We start from the raw sequence: 10,062 nt of genomic DNA on the forward strand, positions 1-10,062 counted from the left end.
TTGGGATATAGCAATCATTCATTCCTGCAAGAACCTTTGGAATAAGTTAATTATACTTGCCAGAAATAGGAGCACTGTGGTTATGAGGACAAAAGGAGATATTAGAGGCATTGCCCATGGTGGAAGAAATGGCCAAACTGAGGACAAAGTGGGAAATAGGAAAGCAAGAGTCCTGTCCGCATGCCTGGTTGTTACAGGGAAAGAATGCTCCCGGATTGCTTAGTGTGTACATGCTGGTGAGGAGCCGTGGGATGGAGTTAGTCTGCTCTGCTTCTGGCCCTGGGCTCCCTCACTTCCTCCCTCTGCTTATGGAAACCTTGGCTGCTGTCAGGGGTTTGGGCGAGGACTGAAGCTGAGGTCTTCAAGCTGAGTAGGAGCGGAGTAGGGACCAGCGGTCAAGACAGGGTTCCAGCAGCTGGTCTCTTGAGGGGGCTACAGCACTAGCTCAGAAACTGTCTCTATTTGAGGTTTCATGTGCATGGCCATCTGGAATTTTATTGCCTAGAGCAAACGAATATCTTGCAAGCAAATGAAATACACAGGATCCAAAACAAAAGACAGAGTCATTAGAGAATCTAAGAAAGGTGCTGCCCAAACCAGGAGGGAGTCTTCCCATTGAAAGGCAAACAGAAACTGACAAGAGGGGCTCGATGATAATCAGATGGGCATTAAAGCCTGGCCAGGTATGAGGCCCAGACCTGTCTGTCTCTTCACATGGGGTACTGGAAGAGGCATCACAAGGGAGGTGTGAACCTCCTTAGGGAAGGCACCCTGTTGACTTCTATCACCTAGCTGGCCTGGGAAGACACCTGGCCTGCAATAGGAGGTTAGTATAGAATAGGTGGCACCTCTAAAAGCAAATTTGCAGCTCCGCCTGGATTGTTACTGCCCTTAGGCTGTCCTCCTGATGGTGGTGGTTATTTTGGACCCAGGCAGAGTGAAGGGCTTTTTCAGGTTGGGGCCAGGAGGGTCTGCTGTTCTAACCCAGGAGTCCTTTAGCACCCGGAGCAGTTCCGTTTCCAGTGTCCTGGCTCTTGGCGCAGCCAACAGTGCTCTTGTAAGGAGTTGGTTTCTGTCTTGACAGCTGCTTGCCCAATGCCCTGACTCCTCATATCGAAAACAGGTGCCATCTGGGGGTGAACTGGCCTTGTTGGATCTCCTTGATGGCAGATCACCGTGTAAAGCAGCCATTAATCATTAGCCTGCCACCTATCCTTACGTTGCTTCTGCTGCCTCACTCTTCTTTCTCCTGGGTCGCTGTGAAAGTAGCACACAGTAGAATGTCAGCAAAGGGGGCACTCAATCCTGTCCCTGATCTTTGGTGGCTTGAGCTAGAAATCTGTGGTCACAGGCATGTGATGACAATATTCTTTCTGTTAGATAAGATGATGCCCTCGAGGAAAGCTGTGCCCTTCCAGGTAAGGTCAAACATTAAGACCACCTTACTCAGATTGTCTTATGGAAGGTCTAGAGATCAAACTGTACGTCCTGATGGAGAGTCCTACAGAACAGAATTGTTTTTCCATCTTGAAAAGATTAGAGGAGAAATGAGGAGACAAGTCAGGCTTCCTCAATTGCTTGCTCTTAGTAACTTAATAGCAAATGAAAACTTAGCAAATAATTTTGGCTGTCAAATAACTTATAAAAACATTTACCAAAAGGTCTAATGCTTTCGTAAATTTTAAGAGTACATGTAGTAATATTTCTTGAATATCTAGCACAAGTTTAAGCCAATTAAAACAGAGCTGTTAATAAATTTTCCATGTACAATATGTACACACATATAACACATTACAGGAGAGACCAACAAAACGGTTTCAGTTATTAGCAAAGAGATTTTGGTGCCACTACACAAGGAAGGGGAGAAGAAGAAGAAGGCTAGGCATGGAGCATTCTTTGGAGGGAAGTTACCATCATCTTGGAGTTTTTCTTTGCTAGTCCTGCCAAATACATTCCTGGAGATGGTTGGAGCAGAGGTTGCATCTTCATGCAAGGTGTGGCTCCATTATGTGAGGTTTTAGGATTTTAATGTTCCTAGTGAAGTAGGCAGGCATACATGTTAAAATTGATTAGACTTGTGAACTGGAAGACCACACCTTCGCCATGCCCCTCTGTGACCTCGTGCCCCTACCTGATGCTTAGACCATGTCCCTGTGTGGCCTCATTCCCCTACCTGGACACACCTGGGTGCCCACCAGCCAATCAGGTTAATTAACCACTCCCCTTTGGAAGTGGGTTACAAGCTGGGACACAGTGTGGCCCTGCCTACTCTTCTTCCCTGGCCTCTTGTCAGGAGGGGGCTTGCTGTAGCCCCGTGCCTCCAGGGCGCATGGCCTTTGGGCCATGTACTCTAGGCTTCCTGGCCCAGATACAGGCCTAGATGCTCTTCCACGTGGCTGGTTCCTGGTGCTCGGTATGAACCCCTATTCACCTCTCTCTCTTAAATAAAGCTCTCACTCTCCTATGCATCTTTCTCACTAAATAAAAGCTTAAAACGTACCATGCTGCCTCGTTTATCTGTGCCGATATTTAGAATTTTTCTTTAAATATTAGGCAAGACCCCTCTTGGGCTTATTAATATTGGGGATTTAGTAATAAGCCCATGGTGAAATCGTATGGCACCCCAAATTCCAGTAGTGCATGTGGCACCCCAGATAGCATTTCTAGGGAACTTTAAGGGCCACATTTCAGTGTAAATTTTAGGGGGTCTTCTCTGATTTCAGTAGGAGAGGAGGTGCTTGTTAAAGACTTTATTTTAGGGAAGACAGAATGGGAGGGAGTACAGGTAAAGGGAGAGTAGGAGCTGAGCGTGCCCAGACAGAGGGCAGGAAGAGGGGTAGGGGTAGGGGTGTTGGAGTCAGGCTTCATTGCATTTGAACAGCAGGCAGGGTTCTTTCTGGAGCTGCTTGTTGGGGGGGTGGGGTGCAGGGTACTGCTTGGACCCTGATGAGGTAGGCAGGAAGATGTGAGAAAGGCTCCTGGATGATTGTCCCAGGAGGGGGGGTTTCCAGAGCGATAAACACTCTGCCAGCCTTTTCACTATCTGCTCCCAGAAGCAGAATGGGGAGAGGGTCAGGAAGAGAGGAGAGAGGCAGTTTCAGCTGTTGGTGAGTTAGGGGTGGGGAACAGCCAGCTGGGGGCAGGGTGAGCACCCCTGAGCAGGGAGCAAGAGTGGAAGAAGGGAAAGTCTCCAAGACTTTCTCCTGCCCGAGGGCTTGGAATAAGGAAAATTGACTTCGGAGGAGGACAAAGACTTAGATGTAGGGGAATCAGGTGGGTCTGCAAGAGAGAAAATACCAGATGGAGGCTGGGGATGGGGCTCCCTGGGGCGAATAGGGCAGATGCCCAGTCTGCTGGGCCAGGATCCCAGAGAGGCTGGGATGAGGGCAGGGTGGAGGGCCTCCAGGGAGAAGATGTTGGAGAGGCAGCAACTGCCCCTGCTGCTGCTGGTGGGGTGGAAGAGGAGGAAGGGCAAGAGAGAGAGAGAGAGAGAGAGAGAGAGAGAGAAAAGGATGGAGTGAGCAAAGGGCTGTGTTCCTGAGATGCTGGCTTCTCAGGTGGAGGGAGGCAGGCTTGGGGAGGTAGAAAGTTAAAGGGGAAGTTCCAGGCCTTCTTCCTCTAGGAGAACTTGGAATGAGGAAAATTGACCCCAAAGGGGAAAAAAGCCTGGACGTAAGAGATCTCTGACCATTTGCCATTTTTCTGTGTGACGTTATTAGAATCTTAGAGGATTTTGAGACAAAAATGCCAAATCAGAATCATTTTCCAGTTTATGCTGAGGCCACATTTTAATGTGGAGATGGATTAACCACCTCTGCGTTACCTCTCCCTTCAGGCCAAGCTTTCATCATTTTTTAAGAGGCAGGACAGAGGGGAATCAAAATTTGGAACCCATAGATTAAGCAAAATATGGTCTGAGGCAAGAGAGTCCTTTCACAGGGCGTCCCCAGGAAAGAATCACTCCAACCGAGAATCTAAGTTCTGAGTCCTCTAAGAGGAGACAGTGAGAATCCCCACACTTTGACTAGCATCTCAGTTCCAAGCTGTGGCAGATGGCTTTACCCCCATCCCCCCAGCAAGGGAAAGTGATCGAATACCCATGCCCTAAAAGGGATAAACCAGTCATGAGCATCGCCCCAGAGCACTTCAGGCAACAGAGACCTCTCTTAGCAATCTGAAGGTCTGAGAATTAGGTCCGGCATGGGCAAAGGCTCTGGCTGTGAATTCATTGGGAAATGAGAAGTGCAAGCAGGAGGGAGAAAGTGTTCTGGAGAGGCACCTCTCAGGGCCATTTGGGTCCGAAGGGAAGGAGGAGATTGTAGGAAAGAGAAGGTAAGGGTGGGCAGAGATAGTAAAAAGTGGAAGGGGTTCACAGCTCTTACCAGAGACCACCTCCTCCTCTCCGCTCCTCACACAGGGCACCAAAGATGTAAGGAAAAGAGGTGCAGAACAGAGAGGAGACAGAGTACGAACTTGTAGCCAGATGAGATTTTCCAGAGGAAATAAATCCGCAGAATTCGACCAACTGCTGTCATGCTCACAGAGTGAACACGTGGCATACTTTAGTTCTTAAAGTATGTACAAGGGTATTTGAGAAAGCTCATGCAAAATGTAATTAAAGGATAAATTTATTTTGGTGCCAATTTTTTTTTTTAATCCATGAATAGTTTTTCATTATACACACTTCCCGTGAGCTTTTTGAAGACCTGTTGTGCCTCTCTCTGAAAACACCCAGCCTATTAACATGAGCAGTCACTGGTTCCTTGTGCAGGCTCCCAAGGCCTGATGTGCCCTTCGGCTGCCAGCCTGATGCTCCTTAAGGACTTGGCCAAGCCGCGGAGCCTGCTGCCAAGCCCATGTTTATTCTTGGTCGAGGGGAGGGTGGGGATGGAATTCTTGCCAGAATCCTGCCCCAATGTACCAGGTAACTGACCACAAGCTATAGCCCATATATGCTATTTATAGGGAGGGGAAAAAATAGTGTCGCCTCTGAAAGGGGTACCTGTGCCATCCGCCCACTGGCCTCCTACCACCTGACAGGCACTTTCTCTCCTACCTCAAGAGGAGGCAGGGCTGTGTCCCCACACCAACCCAGAGGTAGCTCCTGCTGCAGAGGCACCCAGGACTTTGGCACAGGGGTGGGGCAGAACGAGGAAATGGAGAAGGAGCTGGGAACTTGGGGAGGGGAAGGGAAGGGGGTGGGGAAGACAAGACTGGGCCCAGCTGTTGGAGCTCGGCACCAAGTTAGTGTAGGATCATGGCCATTGCCCATTTTCCCCTGAGCTATGAATGTCTCAGAGGTGCATTGGTCCCCAAGGCTGCGCTGGGCTGAGTCTGGGGGTGGAGAAGCAAATGGATGCTGCTGAAGGGGCTGGAGAGAAAAGTGGGGTGTAGGTAAATCTCATCTCTTGCTACCCATGGGGCCAGGAACAGCTTCTTTCATCTCTGTGGGCTGTTTCCTTAGTGCAGGAGGACAAAGGGGAGGGTAACTCTGGAGGAGCAACTCCCATGCTCAGCTGTGTGCCCCAGAAATGCCTGGGGAGCTTGCTACCATCAGGATGCCTGGCCTCCCCTTGCTGTTGGATTTGGGAGGAGCAGGAGGATGCCGGGAGTCCACGCCTCTCAAAGCTTCCTCAGGGGAGTTCGCTGCAGGCCAGGGTCTGCAGCCCCTGCACTGGAGGGCCCCCCTGAGCCATCTGACTGACACTTTGAACCTTCGTGTACAGCTTACTAAATCAGGGCCAAGAATACATGGAGGTTAGACCTTCGCCTCACGGGACCTTTAGGCAGCATCACAGTCAGAGGCTTCATCACTTGCTGTTACGTTCTAAGATGTTGTCAGCTGGGAGCTCATTCAGGTACTATCGAGGAAGGCTGAAACCCCACACCAAGTGCAACCTCCTTCTTTTCTCTCCTTTGTTGTAGCTCCCTGTCCCCTAGTTTCATCTTCATCTCTTCCCGAGGTCACTATCTGGAGGCCACAAACACAAACCTCTACAGGCCACACCTGAGTTTTTTATTTCAGTCTGCCCAGTATTTTTTGAAAGCCTGAATTTATCTGAAGTCAGATTGGGGAGTTGCTTTCCAGCTCTCCACTCCTTACCACACCAACAGTGTTCCACCCACAGCTCCAGCCTTCTGGATTACCTGCCAGTGCCCTGAATTTAGATCTCTTCCAGCCTCTCCACTCCTATGTTCCACGCCAGCCTGTCTTTTGAGCTCCTGGTACATTTATCCAAATGCCTCCTGGAGAGATAATCCAGTTTGTGTGCTTGATGGAAGGCCTGGCTGAACAGATGTTAGTTAGTGATATCATTATTCCAACTGCTCATCTCTTCTTAGACTCTCACAGGCACCTTAACTGGACCTTTATCAAACTTCCCTTCCTCCCCAACCCCAGCATCTCCCCCAGCATCCCCTTCCCATGATTGGAATCATTCGGATGTTGCATAAAACTGGGAATCACGTTGGTTCCTTCCTCTGTTTCATTCCAAGTTACCATCAGACCTGTAAAGTCTCTCTTGGATGCATCCAGTTTTCCCACTTCTGCTGTCACCCCCTAATTCAAGCCCTATCATCTTTCAGCAACTGTAGGCCTTGCCCACCTGTTCTCCTTACAGGGAGTTGTTATTCATATTGGAACTCGTAGTTCATTCAAAGCCACAGATCATTTTACTGAACAGACTTGATCTTGCCTGTCTCTTACATACATTTATTGGCTTCCTGTTGCCCAAGGATAAAATCCAAATGTTCCCCCCAGCCTCCTGTGGCAGCCCGTGTTGCAGCCTTTGGGATGTCTGTTACCGCTGGGATGGGCTGACTCCCTCTGGCCTCTGGGCCTTCACTCAGGCTGTTTCTCCTCCTCCTCCTCTTTACTGGGATAGCTTCTCCCTTTCCCTCCTGTCAGCTGGGCTATCATTTTTCAGGTTTTCCCTTATTCCTTCCATCAAGTAGATTGCCTGCTCCTACCTTGCAGAGCACCTGTGCTTTCCCTGCCATTGCATCCATCACATTGCATCAGGGTTGCATGTGGCGGCTGCCTGCTCTGTAGACTAAGGCGACACGTGGGCAGGGGCCACCACTGTCTGGCATGTTCACTGCTCTCTCCTCTGTGCCCAGCACATGCTTGGAAGTGAAGTAGGTACATAGCAAGTGTGTCATGAGGAAAAGAAGAAAAAGGGAGAAATAGAAGAAATAAAGAGTGATGGAGGCAGCTGGACTTTCTAACGCAACCAGAAGGGAGACCTGGATTTGGTTCCCGACTTCTGACTTTGGCCTGGCCCAGTCCTGGCTGTTGTGGGCATTTGGTTGAGCTGACTAGCAGATGGGAGTGTACCCAACTGCTTGAGCCATCACCACTGCCTCCCAGCATCTGCATTGTCAGGAAGCTAGAATTGGGAGCTGGAGCCAGGACTTGAACCTAGGTATTCGAATATGGGGCCCAGGCATCTTCACTGCTGGGCCCTGGACTGTTGTCTTGAAACCTGAATATAAAATGTGAACCACTTAGCAGGCCAGATACATACCAGCTGCTCAGTTCTTGGCTTGGTTTAAATGGTCACCTGCATTTCAATTATTTAAAAGTATCAGGGCTGGGCTCACACAGGAAACAGGAGGCTCATGAAATATTGCTCTCCTGGTGGGAAGAGGTGCTTTGTCTTTACTGTCTCTTTCTAAAAGAAGGAAGACAGCAGTGGCAGAGAATAGAAAGGCAATAGCAACAGTGAGGTGTGGGAAACGCAAACTGGAGAACTGGACTCCCACTGGATCATGGAGTCATGCTGACAGACAGGCTCCTCTCTGGGTTTCCCCCTTGGGCTGATCGTGTGCCCAGATCCATACCTTGGAACTTCTCTGCCATGCAAGGGCATCTGCAGGCAGGACCTTGGGAGGTGATGGCTGTGTGAGAGCAGAGCCCTGCTGATGGAGACTAGCTCCTTATCAAAGAGATCCCAGAGTGTTCCCTCACCCCTTGCATGACGTGAGGACACAGCGAAAAGCTGGCCACCCAAGAAGCCAAGGGCAGGCCCTGGCCGGACACTGAGCTGCCGCTGCCTTGAGCTTGGATTTCCCCTGCTCCTGAACTGTAAGAAAGAAATCCCTGTTGTGTCTAAGCCACCCCGTCTGTGGGCTTCTTATCCCAGCCGTCTTGCGTGGGCTCAGGGACCCCTCACGGCCGTCAGGAGGATGGCCCGTGAGCGGGGGCACCAGAGGCAGCATCCTGATAAGCAGAAAAGGGGCCCCATTTCCCGCTCTCCCAGCCCAGCCTGCTCATCTCTCCAGGGCCTGGGCTTGGTAAATGAAGTATATGTTCGGTCATTTTGAAAAGAACACTCTTTCTTATTTCAGAGACAAGTTGTATTCGTTTTGGAAAATGCATATAAGTGAAAAGAAGGAACAAGTGATCAGAATTCCACTGCTGGAAACATTTGGCAGTGTGTGCTTTCAAAGCCCCGTGTCCATAAGTGAGTGTGCTTGTCTGTAACACATGACATGGCATGCTAGCGTGCACGCCATACTGTTGGGTAACCTGGCCTTTGTCCCTGCCTAGCTCTGTGTGTCAGTAATGAATGTATCCCGTGTCACCATGGGCGCTGAGGGCGGCTGGCCTCCAGACACTCAGGGTGCCCTGCCCAAGCACACACTTGCCACTTGTTTGTGTTGGAGCAGCTTGGTTGTCAAACCTGTATCATCCATATGCTTCCCTTACAGTGAATCCTCACATTCAATCTTAATACCCGCAAGTACAGAAGGCAGGCGGGCAATGGGAGGAAAATGTTTAAATGCTAAGAGGACCTCCTTGGTGGAGGGGAGGCGAGGGGCTGTAACGCTTCACTATGCTCTTTATTTCCAATTCTGTTCAACCTCCACGTCTTATCTCAAGTGCCACCTCACTTCAACTCAACAAATTCAAAAACACGAACAAAACACAGCCTCTGTCCTTAAAGAGATTAAAATTGGTAGCAGAGATAAGAGATGCAGTAACTTACCATCACTAATAAATGAATTTTCTCTCTCATTTAACACAGAAGTACCCAGTATTTTGTCATGGGCGCCAAGGACAAGATGGACATAATTATATTAATCACAGCAAATGTTTAACAAGAACTTGCATGTCTAGGAGCTGTTAACCCGTTAGATGGTATACATTTGATGTTTAATTCCTGCTGTCAGCCTGTGAGGAAAGTACTGCTGTTATGAACAATATAATGTAGAAACAGACATCCAGGGAGGTGAAGTGACTTGCCCAAGGTGACTGGGCTGTAAGTGAGGGAACTGGGGTTTGATTGGAGCCCATTAAGGCTACAGACATCTAGCACTGCCGGTGGGCTGGGCGACGGTGTCACAGGCACCAAAGAAGCAGTGTGATTTTGCCTTTCAGGTACTGTGGCCTGAAGACCTGCCTGCAGACGTCGCCCCTGGTGGGGTTCATGGTGACCAATCAGTGCAGCTATCACACGCCCATCAGCTTTCCGCAGGTCCCGGTGGCGGCCTTGGCTGTGGAGAAGGTGGGTCACTCCAGTGTGAGTTACAGACTTGCCCTGTTTCCGCCCAAGGCCACTCAGGAGCCACCTGCAGTAGGTCACCGTGACCTCAGCGATGGCTTTTTCTTCGGCCATCCCAAGTTGGCAGAGTTTGATGCCTTGGCCTGCACCACCGGCTCTTCAGTCCATGTCTTTGTGACTCCAGCCACCAGCAAGCCAGCGGGCCTTCCGGAAGACTTGAGGACGGGCCTCCGGAAGCTGCTCATCCCAGCAGCAGCGTGAGACAGGGGCTGTTCATGTAGTGAAATAAAGTTCACATTGCTCTCACAACGAGTTCTTGAGCTCTTAGTATATATTTTTGTCCTTACAACGGCTGTCAGTTCCTTCAATGTTTTTATAACAGTCACCAGCTCCATGGATCAAGCACCTGCTTGCCTCAGTGCTTTGTTCACATTGTCTCAAGGAGGCAGAAGAGGAAAGTGGAGTTTGTAGAGTGAAAGTCACCAGCCAAAGTGAGTCTGTGCTGTCAATCTGTACACTAACACTGTGTCGCATCTCCTGTCTACACTGCAGGCCC

At 49.8% G+C, this 10,062-nt stretch overlaps 1 protein-coding gene across 1 annotated transcript in view; it reads left to right on the plus strand.

Annotated features, from left to right (window-relative positions):
• LOC133764376 (uncharacterized) overlaps positions 1 to 9,810 on the plus strand; it is a 245,261-nt gene extending 235,451 nt beyond the window's left edge. The window contains exon 4 of the mRNA XM_062198048.1: positions 9,383 to 9,810. Within this exon, the coding sequence (XP_062054032.1) occupies positions 9,383 to 9,767 (385 nt within the window). The 3' untranslated portion in view covers positions 9,768 to 9,810. The remainder of the gene's footprint in view (positions 1 to 9,382) is intronic.
• The last annotated feature ends 252 nt before the right edge of the window (positions 9,811 to 10,062 follow it).

Source organism: Lepus europaeus, chromosome 7 (genome assembly GCF_033115175.1).
Source record: "Lepus europaeus isolate LE1 chromosome 7, mLepTim1.pri, whole genome shotgun sequence".
NCBI classification, from domain to species: domain Eukaryota; kingdom Metazoa; phylum Chordata; class Mammalia; order Lagomorpha; family Leporidae; genus Lepus; species Lepus europaeus.